The following is a 24,721-nucleotide window of genomic DNA, read 5'->3' on the forward strand; positions in this document are numbered from 1 at the left end:
TGGAATCTGTGTGTGCTTGGCATGGGGTTCTTGGATGCCCTGGTACCCTAGTCAGAGCTGTCTGCACTCTGGAGCTGGAGACCTTTGGGGGAGTGCAGTGAGTGCAGTGGACAGGTGTTGATGCTGAAGCTGTGGTGGGGGTCTTGGCCTTGGTTCCTTGTCCTGAGAACAGGGGGTTTCCCTCTCACTGAACACACAAAAGAAACTACATTTTCCTTTGAAATCTCTTTACTTTCTCCAGTGTTTAGAACTCACAACCTATTGCTAGAATAATTTCTTTCACAGAAAGAAAAAAAAAAAAACATAACCACACATGTGTGTCCAAATCCAGTGGATGTTGGGTGCAGCAGCATCAGAATTAGAATTAGAATTAAAATCAAGAATGCAAAATTCCCAGCACATGGTGGTCCCCTCCCCTGCTGGAGTGGGGTCCTTCACAGTGGCCAGGGCTGGAGCATCGGCCAAGGGACACTCCCTGGACCAGCCATGACCCAGCCCGCATGGTATCCAAGGCTTGTGTGGGCATCTGGAGTGGGTACTCACAGGTGTGCGGGTGGAGTGCAGATACATCCTGTCAGCTCTTGGAGTACCCTCCTGTGCCCCCACCCTTGATGCACTACTTGCAGGTGTGCACATCAAGCACACGTGCACACTCTTGGCAGCTCACGTAGCAGCACCAGTGGAAGACGCAGCCACACTTCTCACGGCGCCGCTCAGAGCGTGCATCGTGGCCACGGCCACAGCACAACAGGTCACAGCCGTCGATGCCAGGGGAGCTCACATTGCAGGCACGACCGCGTGTGCCAAAAGAGCCGGTGTCGGGGTTGGGCTCACAGAAGTTGGGTGAGGCCTCATAGTAGACCAGGTCACGCTCAGTGGGCACCTTGAAGTGGGCATAGCGTGGCCTCAGTGTCTCTACCCAGCCGCGTGCCTCCCGGTGCTTCTCGGCCACCATCTCTGAGGCGCTGTCATACTTGTCCTTGAGGAGGTCACCCACAGCGCGAAAGTCAGGCTGTGCACGCCAGCAGGTCTTCACCTCGCAGCTGCCAGACAGCCCATGACACTTGCACTTGAGGTGTACATGGTTAGCAATGGCCTGTGGGACACACATGCGTCAGGGCACCTGGGGCCTGGGCTGGACAGGGTCCCCTACCCTGTGGCCAACCGCAGCCTGCACCTGCCAAACTGAAGCCCATACCACATCAGCTTCCCTAACCTTGGAGGGGGAAGGAGGGGGCAATGCTGCATGTCTGCTTGGTGCCAGGACAGAGCACGGAGTGGGGAAGAGGTTTGGGGTCTGGCCGGGAGGCAGGACTGATGAGCAGGCTCCAGGAGGTAGCCAATACTTGGCTGAGGAGCGAGTATTCCCTTTGGAAAAGACAGTAATCTGTCCAAGTGGGGTTGCAGCATTTTCTCTTCGACCTATCTATCTATCTTCTCATCTATCTATCTTCTTATCTATCTATCTATCTATCTATCTATCTATCTATCTATCTATCTATCTACCTACCTATCTGAAAGACAACCAGGGAGAGGGAAAAAGAGCTAATATCCTACCTGCTGTTTCACTCCACAAGTGCTAGGCAAGCCTAAAGCCTGGAACCAGGTCGAAGGAACCTACAGCCACTTGTCCCTCACCTGCAGGCAGCAGGCACCTTGTGCAGTCGCAACATCACCCTAGGAGCAGACTGAAACTGTGTCCCTTCTCTCTCTCCCCTCCTTCCTTCTCCCTCCATTTGCCTCTTTGTCTTACTCCCTCTTCCCCTTTCCCTTTTTCCCCCTCTCTCCCTCTTCCCCCTCTTTCCTTCTGTCTCCCTCCCTCTCTCTTCCTGTCTCTCTTGGCACTTTTAAAAATTTATTATTATTATTTGATTTGAAAGGCAGAATTAGAGAAAAAGAGACAGAGATCTTCCATCTTCTGGTTCACTCCCCAAATGGCCACAACAGTCAGAGCTGAGCTGATCCAAAGCCAGGAGCCAAGAGGCCTCTTCCAGATCTCCCACATGGGTACAGGGTCCCAAGGGTTTGGGCCATCCTCCATTCTTTCCCAGGTCACAGCAGGGAGCTGGTTCAGAAATGAAGCAGATGGGACATGAAGTAGCACCCACATGCGATGCCGGCATTACAAGAGGGAACCGCAGCCTCCTATGCATGACACCAGCCGCCCTGGGCTTCAGTGCTGCCACTGGAACCCTCCTCAGGGACTACGCTCTGTTTCAAAGTAGGACAGCAACAGCCTTGCTGGAAACTTCTGTGTGTGGCTGCTATGTGGTGCTAAGCCAGTGCCCTATGTCTTGGTCTGTGGGAGTCCCAAGAAGACACAGGCTGTGCTGCCTAAAGGAGATGCCACCTGGCTGTGGTGATAGAAGGCAGTGCCAAGGGAGCAGACCCCAGTCTGCAGTATGATTTGGACACCGGGAGCTGATCAGAACCTAAGGCTGTAAGGTACTTTAGAACCAGACTACCGGCCGACATTCCTACTTGTCTTGCAGGAACAGGAGCCAGCAGCTCAAACTGGTCCTCAGACTTCGTGTCTGTGGTTCCTGCTAAGACACCAAGCACTCATTTACCTGCCTTCTAGTTTTCAAAGTTGTGCTGCTCCAGTCTCCCAAGTCTGTGTGTGCCTATCAGCTCCACATGTTTCCATCTCTGTTTATGCCCATCTGTACTGTGTGTCCAGCTGAGTGCCGTTCAGAGGTACTCAACACACGTTGAGGGTCACGTTGGTGGATTCTGGGAAGCTGCAGAGGGGATGACTACAAGGCCTCATGTGCACTGTGAGCCCTGAGTGATTCTTTCCAAAAACATAACCTCCACCTCCCTCGGAGATGCCTAAGTGTGCATTTGGGTCTGGGTGAGAAATGGGCACCTTCCCTCACAGCATATCTGAACTGCACAGCCTGGGTGCCTGGGCCTGTGCTCCTGGGGCTCTTATGCACAGCAGTGCATGTGAGAGGCTATTTTTTCTGTCATGTGCTGGATGCTGTCTTTGAGGTTATCTATAGAAGGGCCCCTAGACCCACACTGGAGTGACCCTCATTCTGAAAAGCTGGTTTTGCCTCCCCAAGTACACAGGGTCAGCCCCCAGACTTCCTGGACACAGAAGCCACCTAATTCTGTACTGACTTAGGCATCAGGGCACAGACCTGCACAGAGCAGGGTTGAAGGAGTCTGCCCCCGGGCAGGGGCTGGGAGGCTCTGGCTGCTCAGTCTGCCACCAGTGTCTTCTGGGTCTGGAGCCACTCATGCTTAGTTTTTTTGAGGATGGGAGAGCATCTTAGAGCTGGTGTTGGGACGCAGCAGGTTGCATTACCATGGTGATGCTGAGTGTCCAGTCCAATCCTTGCTGCTCCACTTCCCATCCAGCTCCCTGCTAAGGTGCCCTGGTCAGGCAGCAGCAGTGACATGGCTAGGCACCTGCACCCCTGTGGGAGACAGGAGGAAGTGCTTACCACCAGGGTCTGGCCTGGCTTAAACCTGAGTATTGTGGCCATTTGGGAAGTGAGCCAGTGGTTATCAGATCTCTCTTCCTCTCCCATTTTCTCCTTCCCCTCTCCCTCTCTCTGTTTTGCTGCCATCAAATGAAAAGATCACGTTATAGAAGTACATCATTGGGCCCAGCATGATAGCCTAGTGGCTAAATCCTTGCCTTGTACATACTAGGATCCCATATGTCTCTGTGCAGGGTTTGGCATGCCTGTCCACCAAGTCTCCATGTGAAGGCCTCTGTGTGTTTGCTCACTGTGTCTCTGTGTAGGGCTTTTGCACTCTGAGCCGCTTGTCCTTTGGGCTCTGTGTGGTAGAGGTGTGGATTGTATCTGGCAGAGGTGTCTCCCTGAAATTTCCCTACTTTGACATCAGCTGTGGTCTTCCCACTTCCCCCTCTCAATGTGTGAAGTAGCTTCCGCCTCCCCTGAGGTCCAGAGACTGTCTGTGTGCTGTGAGGTCGTTGCTGCCTCTGCTTTGCCACCTGGGCCTGATGCTTACCTGCAGCCAGAGGCAGTGGCAGTGTCAGTTTTTCAGCAGGTATAGGAGGCCATGTGATGGGTGGAGGGGGACCTCTTTCTCCTCAAGTCTAGCTTGCCAGCTTGAGTCTGGTTCTGCTGTCCTGAGATGCCACACTGAGATGACATCTTCCAGACGAAAGGGGCAGCCTTCTCCTCACACAAGGGGGTGGGGAGAGGAGGACATCCCATGGGCACTGACCCCCCCTCTGCCGGGATGAAGCTGTCAGGGCCTAGCTGCCTCAGGGGCACAGGGTGGGTGCTGGGTATGCGAGCCCAGGAGGATATGGCACAACCTGGAGCCTGCGTACTCCCTGCCAATTGAGAAGACTCCATGTGCTCCTGCCAGTGCCCACTTCCCTGCCATGGACAGAGTGGCCATGGTGCTGGCTCCCCTATTATGGCAGGGTAGCAGGTGTGCTGGCTCCTCTGTTAAGGATGGAGAGGCCATGTGTGCAGTGGGAATGCTGCACCTTGCCAGCTGCCTACATATTTCATCTGTGCTGGAAACTTCCTTCAGGGGATGCTGTTGCAGGTACTAGGTTCCTCACGGTTGACAAGGAAAACTATTCTTGCCACACTGTAATGCCTGACCATCTTGTGCTACAAACATGCGAGAACCTCACAATGCCCACCTGGGACCCGGCAGCTCCTTGCTGGACCCAGCGCATACAGGCTGAGACACTGCCCTGAAGGCAGGGCCAGTGAGTGAGTTGTTGGCTGTGGCCATGTCACAAATTGGATGCAAGGCTTCGGGGTTCCTGTGCTCCCGTCACTGTAAGACCCCGGAGAGGGCTGGTATGCCTGTAGACTGTCCCAACAAGGACCTGTGTAAGCAGATTTGCAGTCCACAGTTTGGTCTTGGGTTCCAGAGGGGCATGCACTGTGACTGGGAGTGACTAGGCCAAGGTATGCTGCTTCTGCAGCCTGTGTGGGCAGAGATTCAGTGTGGTCACTCTGAGCTTTGTCCCTTTCTCATCTGGGCTGTCCATGTCCAAGTCTTTGCAGTACTCCCCCATTCCTGCCCCCTGTCCTGTGTGCACGTCTCCACAACATACCCAGGCTACCTATCCACCTCTTTCTCTGGACTGTGTAGGGGCTGCTGTCAGCTAGGCCTTGAGCCCATGCCTCCCTCCTAGGGACCCTGGAGCCACAGGAGGGCTTGTGCTGGGTGCTTCAGATGCAGCAGAAGAGTGCTGGGAAGGAAGTGAGCCCTTGACCCTGCTTCCAGGGACAGGGCACATACCACTGAGGAGGCTGCGGCCACACACGTACCTGGCGCCCAGCCTCGTTGTTGTGGCGGTTCATGGCTGAGCGGGCATCCGGTCGGTTCTCCCGGGCATCTGCAAACTCACGAGACACCATTCCACCAAATTCAACGTCCTCACTGCAGCCACCCCACTTCCAGCCCTCGCCTGGGGAACCCTGGTGGCGGCGGCTGCAGCCGCAAATGGTGGCAGAGCCCTCAGCACAGGAACGCGTCACAGCAAAGGCCACGCCAGCCGAGGCGATGGCATGCACGAAGGCTGACTCTCGGGTGGCTGTGGAGAGAGCAGAGAGGGTGTGGGTGGGGCTGCACAGATATGCCGAGGGTGAGAGGAGGAGGGGAAGCAGGAACTCAGGGAGGGGCGGCTGTGTAGAGAAGGTCCACAGGGCTCAGCCCCTGTGTCTGCAGCCAGGTCTATAAGAGCTCACCAAGTCAGCTCGCTTCGGCCCAGTTCAGCAAAGCAATTGCTCTCCAGTTAGCTTCAACTACAACTGTGCAGACAGGGACCAAGGGGCCACATGTACTCCTCAGGAACACAGAGCTGTCCCCGAGCCAGTGGGAGACCATCCCACCATGGTGTACTGCAGACATATAGGCCAACTTTCAGTGGCAAGAATGTACACATGATTCCAGATTCACTTCTATGTATCCACCCATACAACAGAAAACACTGTGTGATAAAACAGGTGCATGGTGAGAGACCGGTCCCTGCAGGTGTGTGGTGAGAGACTGGTCCCTGCAGGTGTGTGGCATGTGAGGTGTGTGATGAAAGATAGTTTCTGGAGCTCTGTGTTGTACTTGCAAACTGGATCAAAGTCAGAATAGCATGCCATTTGGTACAGCAGTTGAGAATCCCCTTGGTTGTTCACAAACTCATACAGCCTGGACTACTGGAGTTCTTGCTGCTAATATACACCTTAGGATGTGGAAAGTGGTGGCTCCAGTATTTGGGTTCCTCCCACTCACATGGGACACTAGGATTGAGATGCTGGCTTCTGGCCATGGCCCGGCCCCAGCTGGTTGGGTGTCTGGGAAGAGAGCCAGGAGATAGGAGATTTGCTTGCGTCTCTCTGCTTTTCAAAGACAGTAACAGAGAGGAACCAGTACTGGTGAGGGCATGGAGCAACCAGAGCCTCACATGCAGCAGGAACTGGTGCAGCCACCAAGAAACGCTCTGCTTTGTGAAGTCAGCGTGGTCAGAAGCAGCTCACATCAAGTGCAGGCCTGGAGACAAACCCAAGTGATACCACTGCTTCTAGAATCCCAGGCTGTGCCCCCACACCTGTCCCAGGTGGGCAGGTGGACTACGATTGTGTCCATCACAGGGGATTCAGTTTCCCACACCACTGCCACCTTACCACTTTCTGAGGGAGAAGTTACCCATGCCCCACTGTGTTCTGATGACATTAACTCCAGAAACAGATAATTCATAAAGTTCAGAGGACACTGTTCTGTGTCGCCAGTCCAGTCACTAGGGTGTGACCATTCCTCTAATGCAGTGTCCATCGCACTTGTTGCCTGCTCACCAATCCCTTGGTCACTGCAGCATAGCACTGGTGAATATCAGCTCCAGATGGCCGAGCAGCCATGTAGGTCACGGTGGAGCAGAATGAGGCTTGGTGTGTTTCCCTCCAGAGAGAGAGAGAGAGAAAACGCAGGAGGGAACCAAGCAGGGAAAGGACTACTCAGGGAAAAGCTGCCTGAGGCTGTTGGTACTCACAGCCCAAAGAGGCTCCAGAAGGAGGCTGGTCATATCCTGTAAGTGCTGTGCTACCAGTTCCCACTCCTCCCCACTGCCCAGCTGCACAGAGTTGCCTGGTGGGCACCTAGGACAGGGAAAGCAGCCTACCCATGGTTCACACTATTCTGAGCTTCAGGTGTCCAGTGGGGTTCTGAAATGTAGCCCCTAATTGCACTGAAGGCCTACCCAGATGCAGAGCAAATATGCCGACAGAAGCCCCTCTCTTGGGCATCCCAGCATGGCTGAGCTGCAGCATTGACTCCAGAACCTTTCCAAGATGCATGATTTCTGCTATGTCCCTGCCCAATGGCAGCCACATGTGCTCAGTCTGTTCCTGGTGCCCCCCTAGCATCAATGGACCCCAAGGGCTGCCTCCTCCTTCCACAGGACCCTACAGCAAACACAGGCAGTGGGAAGCCCAGGTCTACTACCAGCATAGTGCACACTGTGCTTCTGCCATGGAGGGCAACGAAGGGCTCGCAGGCAGACTCTACCATCCCCTCTTCATGCCCTCTCTGTCCCCCAAGCATTGCACTTGGAGCCAGGACTGGAGTCTCATCTGCTGATGGGCCCAGCTGCCCCTGCTCCAGGCCTGTGGGCTGTCTGCTGCTGTCAGGCAAGGTCCTAAGGCCCTTTGTGGGCTCTGACTGCCTCTACATGGGAGGCCCTAGCTGGGGGTCTCCTGTGGGACATGCTCCAGGTGCCCCAACTCCTGCTGGCAGGTACTCTTAGGGAACCCTCAGGTGACAGCAAGTTGCAAAAGAGAACACCTAGCAAGCTTTCATCCTCCAGGGGCCAGGCCAACACAGCCCACTGCTGCCCCTGATCATCTTAGGCCCTGCCAAGGGAGGCATACAGCAGGATGCACCAAGGTCCACTTTGACAACCTGTTTGCAGGTTTCCCACAGCTGTGGTTGGCCCTTTGCCCAAAGTCTGGATACCCACTTGTCCCCGTTCTTCAGCTAGAAAGCTCCTTTTCTTCTGTGTCAATTATCACCATCCTGGTCAGAAACCATCCTTACCTGACTCTGGGCTCTGGGCCTCCAGGGCTTCTCTCAGAGTCCAGCTCCTACCTGGACCCCAGGGCTTCTCTCAGAGTCCAGCTCCTACCTGGACCCCTGGAAGACATGAGGCCACATCAGCTGGTAGCAGACTGGCCCAGGTACTAGTCTGAACCCCAGCAGTTATGGGCTTCCCCTTCCTTCTACTCTACCTGCCTCTGCATCTCCTCCCCAAAGCTTCCTGGTGCAGGGGCTGTCTTCTTGCCTTTTGCTTCCAACCAGGAGCATCAAGATCGACCCTAGACACTCAGGGGGTCGCAGCAAAGGGCAGGCGCCCTGCCTCTCCAGGGCCCAAGCCTGCCCCACTGTGTGCCTGGATGAGCCCAGCAGAGACCCCCCTCTAGGTCTGCTCCCCTGTGTGCCTGGGTGGGCCCCACAGAGACCCCTTCCCCAGGCCTTCTCTACTCTTTGCTTGGGTGGACTCAGCAGAGCCCCTGGCAGACAATGGCTCCCCCCACCTCACCCTAATCTCCTAACACTGCTCAGGAGACAAGCAGGACTGCAGTGTCCTGTCGGGCCTCAGAGATCTGACTACCCCAGCACCAGTGTAGGCTACATAGCCCCTGCTGGCTCCTGGCCCTCAGTTCAACACAGCCCTTGCCCTCATCTCCCCTCAGCTGGGCTCAGATCCTGGGTTAGGGGCTGGCCTCTGGACAGCCAGTCTTCTCCTCCCTTCTCCAGACAGCCTGGAAGGTCTGGCCCTTGTACAAAGTCCGTCTTCCTTCCCCCATCCCTTTTCCCTGGAGTGGGCCATCCCACTCACCCAGGCAGCTGCTCCTGACCAACACCCCTCACACTGCCCTTTCCTGGCTTCTGGGAGAAGGGCCAATCTGGAGTCCAGACATGCCAGACCTTGCCCCTGTCCTGCCCATTCTAGACAAGAGTATGGTGGTCTCTGGTTATCGCTAGGAAGGCCCAACCCAAGCCCGGTTTCTTCAAGGGGCAGGCTTGTGGGTGTGGCTCAGGCTTCAACTTGGAGCGGCAGCTCCATTTTGCCTGATGACCCTCTCCCACAGAACTCAGCTTCCTCTTTTTAGAAACTCGGTCCTTACAGATCAAGTCTTGGCAGTCTGGAGTCAGTCAGGGACAGCTAAGGAAGTTGGCTTTCAGGAAGATGTAGGCCGAAAGTGCCCACAAATAAGCCCAGACCCCCAGGCCAGAACTCCCAGTGTGTGAGGCCACAAGACAAGAGCAGGTGCAAGAGCAGGGGCCTAGACAGCACAGGCGGTGCATTCAGGCCCCCAAAACACTGAGAAGCCACAGGGAAACCTGGCAGGCCCTGCCTGAGGCAGGGACACAGCCAACACCTGCAGCGCAGGAGGAACAGTCACCAGTGCACACCTCTTCAAGGCTTTGAGAGAAGCTACCTGCGCTTACTGTCGACTGCCACACTGGAAGGCTGGCTCCAGCCCTGGCAGCTCTACTTCCCATCCAGTTCCCTGCTAACAGCCTGGAATATCAGTGAGGACACCACAAGTGCTTGGGCTCCTGCCCCACGTGGGAGACCCAGATGGAGTTCCTTGGTCCTGGCTTCAGCCTGGACCATTTAGGGAGTGAACCAATGGATGTAAGCTCTCTCCTCACCCTCTCCTTTTCAAATGAAGCTTAGAAAGCAAGCAAGCCACAGCCTCTGTACCTGTGGACCGGATCCTCAGGGGAGTCCCCTGAGCAGGGATTGTGTGCTCTAGGCAGCAAAGGGCATCTAGGGATTGTGACACTAGGTGAGCCCTGTGTTGCATCAAGTTAAGCCACTGCTGGGGATGCCCTCACTCCATGCTGAGGCAGGTGCTTCTTCCCATTCTGGCTTCCCTGCTTCTGATCCAGACCTGCTAACCTGGGAGGCAGAAGATGAGTTAGGCTCATATGCTTGGGGGCCACCACCCATGTGGTAGACCTGATTGGAACTTCCAGCTCCTAGCTGTTGCAGCCACTGGGGAAGTGAACGAGCAGATAGATCTCTCTTTTCCTTTAGAATAAAGGAATATTTAAAATGAATGAACATTGGGCCTGGCGGTGTGGCCTAGCGGCTAAAGTCCTTGCCTTGAATGTGCCTGGATCCCATATGGGCACCGGTTCTAATCCCGGCAGCTCCACTTCCCATCCAGCTCCCTGCTTTTGGCCTGGGAAAGTAGTTGAGGACGGCCCAAAGCTTTGGGACCCTGCACCCGTGTGGAAGACCTGGAAGAAGTTCCTGGCTCCTAGCTTCAGATCGGCGCAGCACTGGCCGTTGTGCTCACTTGGGGAGTGAATCATTGGATGGAAGATCTTCCTCTCTCTCTCTCCTCCTCTCTGTATATCTGACTTTCCAAAAAATAAATAAATCTTTAAAATAAATAGATAAAATAAACGAACATTAAAAATAAGGGCACAGGCTGGAGTCTGCTCTGCTGTGGGACAGCAGTGAGGACAGGGGGTCCAGGGGAACCAACCAGCCAACCAGAAGGAGCCTCAGGGAGGATGGCAGTGGGGACAGGGAGTCCAGGTGGCCAGTCTATCCCAGACTCCATCCAGATCCCTCTATCCTCCAGAATGGACCCCACAGCTCCAGGATCCCCTCAGCTGCACCCAACAGGAGGGAGGCCCTATGTGATCTGACCCTAGGTGGGAGCAGTGAGGGACCTCCTGCTTTGCCTGAGGGTCTGAGGTCCGCCACAGGGTGGGGATGGGGCAGGGATGTTGCTCCAGTGTGGCCAAGGCACTGAAACCAGGCTCTGGGGGAGGCAGACACTCCTGTGGTGGGCTTACTGACAGGCTACATCAGGAAAACACCAATGCACCTGCTGGGGCAGCCCCAGAGCACCAGAGCCCAGAAGCCCGGAAGCTGTCTCCTCCAGGGGCTTCCCATCATCTGCCCCAGCACCTGCTGTACCGCACCCGGACACGTCACGTTGCCCTGTGGTCCCAGGGTAGCTCCACACCCTCCTATCCCCCTCCTCGTTCCCACCCTGGACAGGGGGCGACCCCGCCCCTGAACATAGCCTACCCGGCTCCAGGCAGGGCTGACCCTTAGAGCTGTCGGAGCATACCGCGGTGCTCAGGGACCCAGAGCGTCACACAAAGTGGTGCCTCGACCACTGCACAGTCCCCACTCCTCACCAGCTTACGCCCCAGGATCTTCAGACCCTGGACCAAAGCTTTGCCATCCTGCACACCTGCATCTGCGCTCCGATAGGCATAGGGTCCACGTGCTCCCTCCCACCTCCGCAAAGGATGGCCGCAGACCGCGCCTCTAGGGCCGCCCACCTCCTCTGCTCCCCGCGGCCATCTCGGGGCACGCGGGAGCCGGGCCAGCGGGGCATGAGGCCTCCGGTCACGACGACGCACAAAGCCCACGTCCCGCGAGCGGAATGCGCCGCGCGCCGCCGGCCCGCCGGGCGCAGGAACCGGCTTTGTGGGGCGGTCACGCCGCGTTAGGCGCACAAAGGCCGAGCAGTACGCGGCGCGCTCCCGCGTCCTAGCAACCCCGAGGTATGCGGCGCCCGGGCCGCGGCCGCAATCCCCATTGAGCCGCGCGGCGCCCACGGCGAAGGGCGTGTGAATCGCAGCAGCGAGCCTGCTCCTCCCCAGCTTAATCTTGTCGTCGTCGCGGGGACATTGTGCTCCGAGTCGGCCCGGCGGGGCGGCAGCCGGCCCCCTCGGGTCCAAAGCCCCCGCGCCAACCGCTGAGAGGCAACACATAACGAGGGGGTCAGGGGTCGCACTCGGGCCTGTGCGTGGGCCAGGGACACACAGGGCGGGTGGTGACAGACCACCCCGAGGGGAGATGGGCAGGCAGGGGGGCAGCTGCTGAGAGCAGTCGTCCAGGCCATTGGCAAGAACTAAGGTCAGCCAGCACTGTGACCACTAGGTGCTGTGTGCGAGGTGGGCCTGGGGTTCAGGATGCCGGCTGGTGAGTGAAGTGCAGGGAACCCCAGGATAAATTGGGCCCACCCCTGGGGCCAGCAAACAACTCCCACTCTCCCAGGCAGAGAAACAGCTTAGTGTTGGCAGACATCCAGGGCTGCCAGGGCCTGGATACTGGAGCCCTGCAGAGGATGCCCTGGCTTTAGATACCATCCGCCCCCCTCCTCAGGAGTCAATGACACCAGCATCCTGCCAGTCCCAGGGCAGCCAGGCCCACTCACTGCTGTTTCATCCTGTCTTAGGGGACCTGGGACTGACCAGCCTTCCCAAGACTAGCTGTTCTGTCCACTTTGCCTCACCAGGGTCAAGAGATGGGTGTGTCCAGGGCCTGCCCTCAGGGACAGATAAGCTGATGTGTGCCCCCCTCTCCGCCCTATTCCCAGCACTTGGGATTCCTGGCATGCTTTCTACACCGGGAGAAGGCTCTCCACAGCCGACCATGGTGAGCAGGGGTGTGGGCACCTGCGCCTTCCTCCACCTCCTCACATGCCTGTTCACATGCAACACTGATCCGCTCACATACACACATCTGCATACGGACATGCGCAATGCACAGTAACACGTGGACACAAGCATGCACACGCAGGAGGCTAGGGCCTCTCACAGCCAGCTGGGTGGCATTAGACTATTCAAAGAACTGCCTCAGCAGGGGTGGCCAGGCACCCCATAGTACCTCCACAATGCAGGGGTGACCTCTGACACGATTAGGGTTGCCCTGAACCTAATCCAATCAGATTGATTACTGGCAAGCACAGTCAGCAGCCAGACAGGGCCTCCACAATGGCCTCCCAAGCCAGCCTCTCTGTGGTCACCAGGGCCCAGGGATTCCTCTTTTCTGTTTTAATCAGGTGGAGTGGTGGTCAGGGAGGTCCAGGGAGCTCGTTCATTCAACAGCAAGGTGGGGTACAAAAGAAGAACCTAGAGGGAAGGCAGGAGGCAGTAAAGTAGGATTGGGGGTTAGTAGGAAGAGGCAGTGGAGGAGGAAGAATGGGCATAGTGGGAGGAGGCAGTTGAGGAGGAGTAGATGGGAGGGGCAGTGGAGGAAGAGTGGGGGTGGGTGAGAGGGGGCAGTAGAGGAGGAGGAGTGGGGATGGGTGGGAGGGTGCAGTGGTGGAGAAGGAGGATTGGAGGTGGTTTGAAAGGAGCAGTGGAGGAATGGGTAGGTGGGAGGGGGCAATGGAGGCCACTACCTGAGGTGACTCTCACACCAAGGATGAGCAGGGCTCCCCCAGGCCTCCGTGGAGCTTCTGCATTTGTCCAGGCTCCTTAGGATGGGACTCCACCCCACCCCCAGGCACCTGTGTCCCTGTGGAGCTGCCCATTGGTTTCAGTGGGAGATCCTCATCCACTGAGCTTAGATAGCGACCACATGGGGTCAAGGCCTTAGCCGTCTTCCCTCCTGTCACACACAGCTGCTCTGACCTCTGACCTGCAGCAAGCCCTCACCTCAGGGACTTGAGGGCCCTGACCTCTGAGCTGCCTCAGCCAAGACATGGCAGCCCTTGAGAATATCTCCCTGGCTACTTCACTCCTGACAAAACTTGGAGGGCAAGGAGTCAGTCTCTGGTGTGGGGGTAACGCACTAGCACAGCTGGCAGGGAGAAGGAGGAAGAAGGAACCCTGAAGGGGCTGTGGAAGGGGCTGGGTCATGGCTGTGGGCACAGCCTTAGGGCAGAGCCGCCATGGTACTGGAGCAGTGCTCACAGCTGCAGGAGTCATTGATGGAATGCTCCAGAACTCCCCTAGGACCCCAAGTCTTTGGACCTGGGGACAGAGGTGGGGTTGCCCATTCCCTAAGCGGGTGTATGTACAGGTGAGGACTGAGGCTGATTAGCTCAGTGGGGTCTGTTGGATGAGGACGATCTGTCAGGCATAGATGGTGCCCCCAATTTAGTCTCCCAAGGTGGCCTGGCAAGGTGCTCAGCACTGATAATAGGCCCTGGGGGTTGCACCCCCTGCCACAGGAATGGCTCCCAGCCCAGCCTCGCCCATTGCAGCTGTTTGGTGGTGAATGGATGCTATTTCTCATGGCCTCTTTATAATGCCCCTTTCTGATAAATAAGTAATGTTTGAAACACAGGCAAACCGTGTATTCACAGATACCACCAGTCTATATGTAGGAAATTCTACAGAAAACACACAAATTCTCAGAACTAACAAGTCAAGCAGTGCCATAACATGGTATCAAATGTAAAGCATGGTGCTGGGTGCAAACCTGCAAACACTACCTCGGGTGTTTCATGAGACACACAACCACTGCCTTGCCTCGACCCTGGTCCTGACCCTAACCCTGAGCCATGGCCGCCGGGCCTGACCTTGTCTGCTGCCCCTTCCCACCCTTCCTGATCTCTGTAACCACTGTGCCACTGTTTCCTCCTACCAATCTTCACATGAGAACACGTGTTGCTTGTGCTTCTAGAATGCTGAAGTTGCTGACATACAGCCACTCTGGTGTGGCCTGCACACTGTTGGGGGACCATGCTCTATAGACATGCCAATCAGTAAGAAACCACCCTAATCCCCTAAGTGTGCACAAAAATCTATTACAACTACATAAAAATTGTAAAGTAAAATTTTCTATATTTAAAAAGTTGTGTTTCCATATATCAGAAATGAGTAAATAAGATAAAGCTAACAGGATAATTTCATCTGCAACAGCATTAAGGAATGGAAGCACTTGGAAACATGCCAACGAGGAGTGAAGGACTCATGTGCTGGGAAGCCCCAAACACACTGCTGCAGTAAGGGTAGCCTCTGCCCCTCACTGGGAGCCATCCAACTTGCTCACTGCGATCCCAGCAGAGGGCTCAGGCTGCTGCTTGTGGAGAAGAAACAACCGACCCTGAGGTTCAGAGTTTTAGGAAACCCAAAGAGCTAGACAGTCTTGAGCCGGGGATACCCCTTCCCTATTTCAGTTCTGTCCCAGAGCTGCATGAACCCTCAGGCTGGGGGGACACTTACATCACCAGATGTAAGTGCAAGGGCCAGACCACTGTGAGCTCAGGCGGGCATGCCTGCTTCCACCAGGCATCTAAACAAACTGGGCTTCATCTTGCGGTTAGGTTAGGGCACCACCGGGATGCAGCACCCTGGTGGGCACTGGTTTAAGTCCCTGCAGCTCCACTTCTGATCCAGCTCCCTGCCAATGTGCCTGGAAAGGCAGAGGAAGACTGGACCCACATGGAATTCTGAGCTCCTAGCTTTGTCCTGGCCCAGCCTTGACTGCTGTGGCCATTTGCCAAGTAAGCTAGCAGAGAGAAGATTTCACTATACCTGCAGCTCCTTAAAATAAACACACCTTGAACAACAGCAACCTACACATTCACTTGTGTGGCCTATGGACCAGCACAAGACAAGAAACACTGGAGATCAGACCTGGTCAGCATGTGGAGTCCAGAAGCAAGGGCAGTCCTGCAGCTCCACAACAGATAGGCAGGCCAACTAGGATGCTTCTCCAGACATACACACCCAACAGGCCCACCAGATACCCAGCATCACCAGCTCTTAGGGAGGAACACAGCCTGGAGCCTTGGGGTGGCTGGAGGAGCAGGGATGAGCCTTACCCCAATCTCTCTATGTCCATCTCGGTTTGCCTCTTTCTGCCTCCATTTCTGTCTCTTTCTCCTCCTCCCTCCCCATCTCTGTCTCTATCACTCTCTCCTCCCCCACTATCTGTTTCTATCACTTCTCTCTCCATTGTCTGTCTCCCTCTCTGTCCATATCTGTCTTTCTGTGTGTGTCTGTCTCCTTTTCTCTTCCTGTCCCCGCCTCTCCATCGCCACAGGGTGGGGACACAGTCAGCAGGATCCTTGGTGGCTGTGTGGCCAACCTGCCCAAAGCCCTCCCCACCACCAACCTGAGCCACTTACCTCTGTCCAGCACAGGGCCAAAGATGGCCAGGCTGTCCACAGTGGTGCAGTTCCAGCGGCGGCCACGGAACTGGTGCTGGCACTCCTGGACACCCAGCCGCACACCCTCTGCCACGCTGGGCATGATCTCCATGTAGTTCCTGCAGAAGCGCAGCTGCTTGGGCACCAAGCCAGGGATGCTAGCACACAGCACAGGGTGTGTGCCCAGGGAAGAGTGCTGGGGCCCGACAGCCAGGGACCTGGTAGGTGGGGGGGAGGCAGACAATCAGGATCACCAGATGCAGGACACCCAAGGGCCAGCCTCCCCAGGGGGCAAGAGGGAGACCTGTTCCACCCCATGTCCTGGGCATAGCTGCAGCACAACTCCAGAAGGGCAGCCAAGTGGGGTGCAGCAACACCTGTGGACACTGGGTTCCCAGAGGCAGTAAGGGTGGTGACTGAGGGATCTAGCAGGTGGCCCAGGTTAGAATAGGGCACCCAATGGTCAGGGGAAGGAGTCTTCTGGGGTGGGAGTATGGCCCAGGCAACATCACATCCAACCCTATTTCCCGGGAGTCCCATGTGCAGGGCAACAGGTACAAGAGCATTACTAGATGGATGGGATGGTTTGGGCCCCCCCCAAAGAGTCTTCCTCTCACCTCCCCTCAATATCTGTAAGCAGCAACATGGATGCATGTGAGCCAAAGGGGCAGCCTGCCCACAGGTTCAGGGCATAAACACGCACCTGCATCTCCATCCCACCTTAGCCTGTGTCCCTGGTCACCACTGCAGGTGTTTTTGAGCCCAGGGTTCCCATGTGACCACGCATGGGAAGGCCTACCCAAGACACCTGCTGCCACTACTGGCAGCTGTGAAGTCATCCCCTCTGCCCACATGGTTGCCTGGAGGTCACCCTGTGCCCTAGCCAGGCACTCAGCTTCTGCAGTACCACACATAGCCTGGTCAGCTGGGTCACCACAGGCATGAAGGGAAGCTCTCATCTCTGCATGTGAGAGGCCAGGCCAGGCCAGACCAGGTACTCCAAGCCCAGAGAGAACATTGCCCAGGAGAGCTCCAGGGGCCGCTCCTGGACAACACCTGCTCTCCTTCTCTTCAATCCAGACGCTACCCTGCCACCTCCCTAGCAGCTGAGTGTCCCCCTCAGCGTCACTTTCTCTGTCCATCATTCTACCTGGTGGCCTCTCTGTCTGGGCCCACTGCTACCTATGGGTATTGAGCATGCCTGTTCCTCTTAGAGTTTCATCCTCACTGACCCAATGTGGGCCTTGGCCTCTAGCCCACAGACCAGTTCTGAGCCCTGGATGTCCAGAGCCCCGGTCGGAACACTGGGCAGGGGCTGGCTGGGGCAGATTCTCCTGGCAGCCTTGGCAGCTCGCTGGTTTCCTTCAGCCTCAGAAGGACCATGGGTGGAGGTGGCCAAGCTCCCTACCAGTCATGCTCATACTGGGTGCTTTGAGAATCCAGAAGTTCAGCACAGGGCCTTGAGGCAGGGTCTAACGGCCCACTTACCCAGGATTGAGGGGCTGGCTTATCTGCCCCAGGATCTAGGAACCTTCACTTCTACTCACCCACAGGGTGACTGACACTCCCCACGGATGTTCCTTGTGAAGCTACAGGAGTGGAAGTAATGTGTCTGCCTGTGTGTTCCGGGTGTGGTGTGAGTGATACACCTGCCAACATGATCCAGGTGCGGTGTGAATGACACGCCTGCTCATGTGCTCTGGGTGCAATATGATGTACCTACTCATGTGTTCTGGGTGCAGTGTGAGTGACTTGCTTGCCTGCGTGCTCTGGGTGCTACATAAGTGACATACTTGCCTGTGTGTTCTGGGTGTGGCATGAGTGATACACCTGCCTTTGTGCCCAGGCGTGCAAGTTGCTATCTGTGTGGGAAGGTAAGGTGATGGAGGTTGAGTGGAGGGACAGGTGGGCTTGGGTCTCTTAAGGTGGGACCAGTTGTGTCCCTGGTGCTTCTTGTCTTCAAAAGTGTGGGGGAGGCATGTAGGTTCGGACTGGGGCCACCGAGGGCCCTGTGACTTCATTCATTCATTTATTTACCTGTTAAAAGGGAGCACGAGTTTCCCCCATCCTGAAGTTGGAGCTGCCAGGCTAGGGGACTGCGCGGCCTGGGGCAGATCCACCAGCTCCCTTCCAGCCTCACCCGGGAGACAGGTGGAGCGGGACTCATGAGTGTGCAAGCCCTCCCAGCCTCCCGCCTCCGGGGTGCTGAGTCAGCTCGCCCTGCTAGGCTCCTGGGCAGGCCCTGGCTCGTCGCCGCCTCAGCAAGCTGTGGAGCGGGCAGCAATGCCAGCTGCTCCAGCTGCCCCAGCCTCCACCGACCCTGCCAGGCCTCTCCTGCTCAGCTCTGCAGACCTGCGTCAGGGTCCCGGAAGGAGAGGTCAGGCAGGGTCTCACAGGAAAGACTGGGTGCTGAGTGGGGGAAGGGTTCAAAGGCTGAAGAAGCTGCACTTACCACAGGGGACCCTAGCCCCCGTCGGGACCAGTAGGCTGAGCCAGTTCTCAGATCCGCAGATGACCCCACTGGTCTCAGCTCCAAAGGGAAGAAGGTGCTGGTGACTGGTCAGGAGCAAGGCTCCTGTGCAAACCTAACAGCAACAGCCATGCCAAGTTACTGCCTGGAGGGGTTCACAGTGGGTATCAGGCCTGACAGCTGCACTTGTGGTTGCAAGATCCCTGCTCCAGACTCCCATTGCTGCTGGTGCATCCATCCTCTAGCTGGCTGCCTCTGTCCGCATTCAGGGATAACCCAACCCCTTTGCCCAACACTCTTCTCCCCTTGTACCTTTTTATTCTGTCCAGGACAGTGTGGGATGCCCAGGGGTCTGAGACACCAGTGAAGATATGGGTTAATGAACCAGAAACCCGGGCAGGAGTTGGGATGCAGCTGCATGCTGAGGATATCTCGGAGTGGCCAGCGCAGAGCAAGAAGGTGTGGAATGCTGGGCAGGGTGGGGGGATGGACCCTAATCCCTGGAGTTTGCAGGGGGTTCCTGGCAACGCCTCAGCTGTGCACAGCCCACCAGTTACACTCCAGGGGTCTTCTCACCTGAGGGCTTCTCAGGCGTGTAAATCAGGCCCCAGACAGGGGCCGTGGGCATTAGTGGGGTCACTCACCAGAGGGACTGGGTGCTGGGGTCCAGACTGGAGCCTGCTTTTGGCCCACTTCACACCCACTCCTGGCTCCCTCTGATGTGGGCATGGCAAGATCTAGAGTCTACTGTGAGCCTAGCAGGAGAAGCAGGGCTGGCATACACCATCACACCTACACCTGAGGGTTCATGCCAGCTGCCTCTCCTCAGCCCCATAGGGAATAAGGCTTGCAGGAACAGCAGCTTCAGCTGCTTATTGGGACACCAGAGTGCAGTGTCCCTCCAGCCTCCAAAGCTCAACATGTCCCCAACAAGACTGTAGCCCTTGGGCATCCCCAGACCATCCCAACAAGGCTGTAGCCCCTGGGCACTCCCAGACCATCTCAACAAGCCTGTAGCCCCTGGGCACCCCCAGTCTATCCCAGAACTGTAGCCCCTAAGGGTTTCCCAGACCATCCCAACAAGAACCCAGCCCTTCTGGCTCCCCATCTCTCCTCTGCCTTCTGCCATGGCTGGGTAGGAAGAAAGCTACAGCCCAGATGTTGGTATAACCACCAAGGGGACAGTGAAAAAGATCTCAGAATGGCCATGCTGTCAGGAAGGCCTTGGGGAGTCCCTGGGGGAAGGGGGAGCACTTTGGTGGCTGTGTCAGGCCCTGGCCTCCTTTTCTGTCCCCATCAGGCCTCAGGCTCATTCTGTTTCTTTCCCTCCCACTCAAAGCACAAACACAGTGCCATGTAGAAGTATGTTGGGGGGTGGCCCTACCCCCTCTGCCAGGTCTCGACCGTGGCTATGGCCATGTGAGCCACGCCTGCAGCCCATAAGCACTAATGGTTTTCTCCCCCATCCCTTACTCCCGTGAAAGGCCGGGCGCCCGGCCAGGGCTGTGGCAGAGGCGCTGGCTGTGACATGCAGGGAAGGAAGAAGGCGGGCGGCTGGCCAGCAGAGGCCTCCAGTGTCTGTTCAGTCCCATGTGAATTCTGTCGTCTTTGTGCATGGCCCTGCAGGGAACCAGCTGCTACCCAAGGACAGAGGCTTGGGAAAGAGGTGGGCTCAGCCACGGGGACCACACTGCTGCCTGCCAGCTATGGTGTCTCAGGTTCCCAAGTCCTGGCACATTTTCCTTGGTAGTTGCCATTGGCATACCCCAAGTGGCCACGCATGTGTCTTGGGTTCCCTGAGAGTAAGCTGGGTACTGACTGCGTACTTCAGTGTGACTCTTCTGAGTGCTGCGGCCCCCTGCCCCTCCCAGGCCTATGGGGCACAGTGGTCAGACAGCTTATATCTGAGTGGACAGGAGAAGTGGGTCCACTACCAGACTCAACTGCCTGTGGCTCCTCTGGACCTCAGTGGAGCCAGGCCGTCTGGACGGTTCACCTTTAGGGAGCATCATCATCCCCTTCTTGCCCACTGCCTCCCCAGGCCCCTGGGTTCAAGCTCGTCTCTCCTGTCTGAGGAGAGAAGTAGGTGCCTCCCCCAGGGAAGATGGCTGCCTGGAGTCAGACATGGTGGAGCTATGTGTGCCTGCTGCCTATGGGCAGCCCTGGCCAAGCCCTGAGTCTGCTGAAGGGACAGAGAGACCCTGGAGCCCTCACATCACCCTCAATCCCTGACTTCCAGGGTCAGGGCCTCACTGTGGATGGGTATGAGGCTCCTGTCCTTAGACTGGAGGCCTCCAGGGGTAGATGGCTTCCAGCTGGCCTGGCAAAGGCTGTTTTCCTTAGAATGGGACTGCCCTGAGGTGCCTACCTGCCCCTAAGACCCTCAGGTTCTATCTCCTCCTTCCCAGCAGTGTGGGAGGACCACTCCCTGGGAGCAGCTCCCCAGCTGGGGCCAGCAGCGTCCCCGCCCCAGGCTCCCCCCGCAGCCTGGTGCTGCCCGCGGGGCCAGGATTACCGACACATATTTCGAGCGAGTCCCGGCAGGTGGGGAGGCCCCCATGCCCGCGGCCAGGCATTTGCCAGCTTCCCTGGGCGGCAGCGGCACGTTTCACAGGGAGGAATGTGGACGTGCCAATGGGAGAGACGTGGACAAAGTGTCCCCCGGGAAGCCAGGAGGAAAACCAAGTCATAGGAGCCTGGTGCTCCAGCCTTAGGCACAGTTTGTCTTCATACCCCCATGCTCAGGTCTGGCTTTCCATCCATCACAGCCTCATGAACAGTAACAAAACCTCTGAGCCTTGGGGAGAGATGCAGGACCTTGCCTTCCCCTCTGACACAGGTGCTGGCATGTGGACGGGACCCTGGTCAACAGGACAGAGCTACATTGGGCCACTCCTCCTAGGGGTCTGAACTTGCTCACCCAGCAATAACCAGGCCCCCTATGTATGCACAGCCAGCCAGCTGGTCCTGGCAGCTCGCCCTCTCCCAGGTACCATGAATGGCATCTGCTCACATTCTCAGGAACCCTTGGATGCCCAGTGCCATTCTGCCTCCTCATCCCCTACAGCCTCTGCTCCCAGTGCCTGTGGGACCATATGGGCATCTGACCCCACCTCCAACTACCCACTGGTCTTGGTACAATGTGAGCGGTAGTAGTAGCCCTTTCCCCCCAACTTTGCAGAAGGCACAGGTGTGAAATTTTGTGCTGGGACTAAATATATGCTGAGGAGGCCTGGGTGCAGCAGCCAGCGCCATGAAGCCATGAGACCACTATGCTCCAGGCACCACAATGTATTGGGTCACGGTAGGCTTTGGCCTGTGGGGCCTGAGCCTCAGCTTCCATCCCAGTTGCATCTCAGGAAGGAGGTGGAGCTGCCAGGAGCTGAGCACAGGCCCCTCCCCGCAACAGCACTTTCTGCCACAGAAGGGTCTAGGAAGTTTACCCGAGTGAAATAGAAAATTGTGAGAAAAAGGAGGCTGCAATTTAGTGAAGGAGAGAAGGGTCAGGCAGCCCGAGATGTCTGGCATGCCTAGTCTCAGACCCTGGTGCTCTGACCCCATGGTCAGGCAAAGCTCCTTGGGTAGAACTGCTGGAAGCAGGGCCAGCAGGTGGTCCTGACACCCTCAGCCCTGGGCCAGCCCCTCATCTGTGAGTTTAACTGGGGTGTTCCTGCCCTTGCAAGCAATGGAAGTGTAGAAGAGGGGGATATGAGGGAGAGGAACAGAGACAGGTACAGGGGAAGGGGAGACCTCCTGTGCCGGTAGCTGCCCCTCCACCGGCCCTCCTGCTCCATGCTGCAGCCCACCACTCACAGGCCATGCTGTCCCTGGCCCTCCATGAAGTGTCCTCCCACCTGTGTTCTCACCGTACAAGCCCCTACCCTCCCACACCCTCCATGTCCCCTAGGGACAGTGTACCCTCGCCTGGGCAGAGACTTCACACAGTGTCACCTGTGGGGCCTTGAGGGGTAGAGGATACTCAAGCCAGGCCTGGGGCCTCCCAGGATGGTTGTGGCTGGTGTTTCAGGGCAGGGGAGGTTGAGAAGGATTTGAAGTTGGGGTCCCTGAGGGGTTTCTGTCCTGTGACATGGGAAGGCTGGCTTACATGTCAGGGGCTGAAAGAAGGCTGGACACAGGACTCACGCTGTCTGACCCAAGGCCACCAGGATGACCATGTTCTTGGTGGCTTAGGTTTGGTGCAAGATGGATCAGTGAGGGGGCAAGAAAGGTCCCTGGAGGGCTCTCAGGAGGTGGAGGACTGCTCCCTGGCCAAGAAAGCAGGCAGTGACCACAGCAGGCCATCCAGATGGCAGTGAGGGGTGGGTGCAGGAACTGAGGATGCCAGCAGAGGTGGCTGTGGTGGGGATCTGGTAGTGTAGCCTGGTGCAAGGAGCAGAGGGACTGGGACCCTGGCGAGAGTTACCACTAACACGGCTATAAAACCCTCTAGCCAGACCTGAGGGAGGAGGAGACAGCCCATATGCCCACAGCCTGTCCCAGTGGCACACAGTTGATACCCCTTTGGATGTGTGAGGGAGTAGGCCCTCACTGGGCACCCAGTTGCTCTTGTGGGTCTGCCTGGCTAGGGACATTTCCTGGGGTTCCTAACTGTCCGTCTGCCTACAGCAACCGACTAAGGACTCAAGGTACCTCTCCCCACCCTTCCTCCATCCATGCTACCAAGGGTTGTCTTCCCGGCCTTGCTCCCCTACATGCTGAATTGGGGAAGGGCAGAAGGAATGAGCCCAACCCAAGCCAACCTGTGTGTCCTGATTCTGCCGGTTTAAGGGGGCTTGGTGACCCCAGGAGCCTCCCCCAAAGGGGGGGTCTTCAGGAGATTCATCAAGTGTGGAATCCCACCGAGAGCAAAGGCACAGGGAGAAAGAAGTGAGAGGTTCCTGGAAGCCATCCACAACCATACCCAGTGGCTCCAGGAGCCCCTTCCCCTGGGGCTGAGGGAGGACCTGGTTTCCTCCCTCTGCCTGACCCTCCCCTGGACGGCAGGAGGGGTTTACCTGTTGGTGAGCCAGGTCAGGGACCCGTGGGGTTGCACGGGACTAGGACCCCTGGGAGTGGAGGGCAGCTCCCTTCTCTAATAAGAGCACCGGGCGAGGCCGTGTCCTCCCGCGCCCAGGAAGGTGCGGCAGTCGTGGATCCTAAATTAGAAGCCTGGTGCTGGATCCCGCAGTCCCTGAGCTTTCAAATGCAGTCTCCGGCTCACCCCCGGCAAAACCCGCGTCAGTGCCCGCGCCCTCTCGGGGCTGCACCCGGAGCACTAGATGTCGGGCGGTAGGTGCCGAGCGCGCCAGAACACGCTGGGGGACCCCCAGCGCGGCCCCGCGGCCCGACCCAGGTTCCACGCAGGGCCGCGTTCTGCCCCCGCGCCCCGCCCTGCCCTGCCCTGCGCCCCATCCCGGCTCCGTCGCTCCTGAAGCTTCTCCGAGAGAAAAATTATTATCGGATTAGATGTACTTGGGCTCGCTCGGTCTTCCCCTTCCCTCCGCATAATTATTATAATTCCAGCCGAGCCGTCGGGAGGACTCCCCGACTGGGGTCTCCGGGCGCCCGCATTCCTGCGCCGTGTGGGTCCAGCCTTGCACGGGGGCCCGGGGGAGGGGACCCGGCCTGGCGGCGTTGGCGGGGAGGGGGGTCTCTGCCGGGTCCCGCGCCCCCGAGGTAGGTAGCTCAGCTCCGCTCCGGAGGCCTTCGGCTGGGGACCTGTCCAACCGCCAGGTGCCTGGTCTGGGGCGGAGGGATCGCGGGATTACTAGGCAGCTACGGGCAGGCGCTCCGGGAGAAGCCCGGGAATCCCGCGCCGGGACGGCCCAGTGCGCCCTGCCGCCTGCTCCCCGCCCGGACCTGGGACTTTACGTAACCGCGCCGCCGAGCTGGGTCTTGTCTCAGCGACTTTGTTTTAGGTGTGTGTGTGTGTGTGTGTGTGTGAGAGAGAGAGAGAGAGAGAGAGAGAGAGAGAGAGAGAGAGAGAGAGAGATGCGGCCGCCGAGGACAGTACCCACTTACTTCCCCCTGCGCGCCCGGTTTTCTCGCTGGACGCTCAGCGTGAACCGTCGCTCCCTCTGACCTCGGACAGCTTCTCCCCGCCCGACGCCCGGGGCGACTGGACTCTTCCTGGCCAATTCCCCAGGCTCCCGGAGCTCACGTCCCTGGAAGCTCAGCCACCCGCGTCCCAGCCACGGTTCCGTCAGATCTAAAGCGGCGCTCAGAAGGACCGCTGTCCGTGAGCGGGGAGCAGGTTCCTGGCCACCGCCAGGGCTGTGCCCGAGGGGACCCGAGAGCGCGGGGCGGTCACTCACCACCAAATGGGGTAGCTGCCCAGGGCCGTTCCCAGGCTGCACAGTAGTAAGAAGTAGCTGGGCAGAGCCAT

General features: G+C 57.5%; 1 protein-coding gene across 1 annotated transcript; it reads right to left on the minus strand.

Moving 5' to 3' along the window:
• Positions 1-616: 616 nt before the first annotated feature.
• Positions 617-24,721, minus strand: WNT3A (Wnt family member 3A). Its single transcript, XM_040977315.1, has 4 exons — positions 24,651-24,721; positions 15,846-16,084; positions 5,280-5,545; positions 617-1,096 (listed from the first exon to the last, which is right to left on the minus strand). The coding sequence occupies exons 1-4, from the start codon at positions 24,719-24,721 to the stop codon at positions 617-619; spliced, it is 1,056 nt and encodes a 351-aa protein (XP_040833249.1).

The sequence above is a fragment of the Ochotona curzoniae genome, unplaced genomic scaffold (genome assembly GCF_017591425.1).
Source record: "Ochotona curzoniae isolate NIBS_2020 unplaced genomic scaffold, NIBS_Ocur_1.0 contig_1, whole genome shotgun sequence".
Taxonomy (NCBI): Eukaryota; Metazoa; Chordata; class Mammalia; order Lagomorpha; family Ochotonidae; genus Ochotona; species Ochotona curzoniae.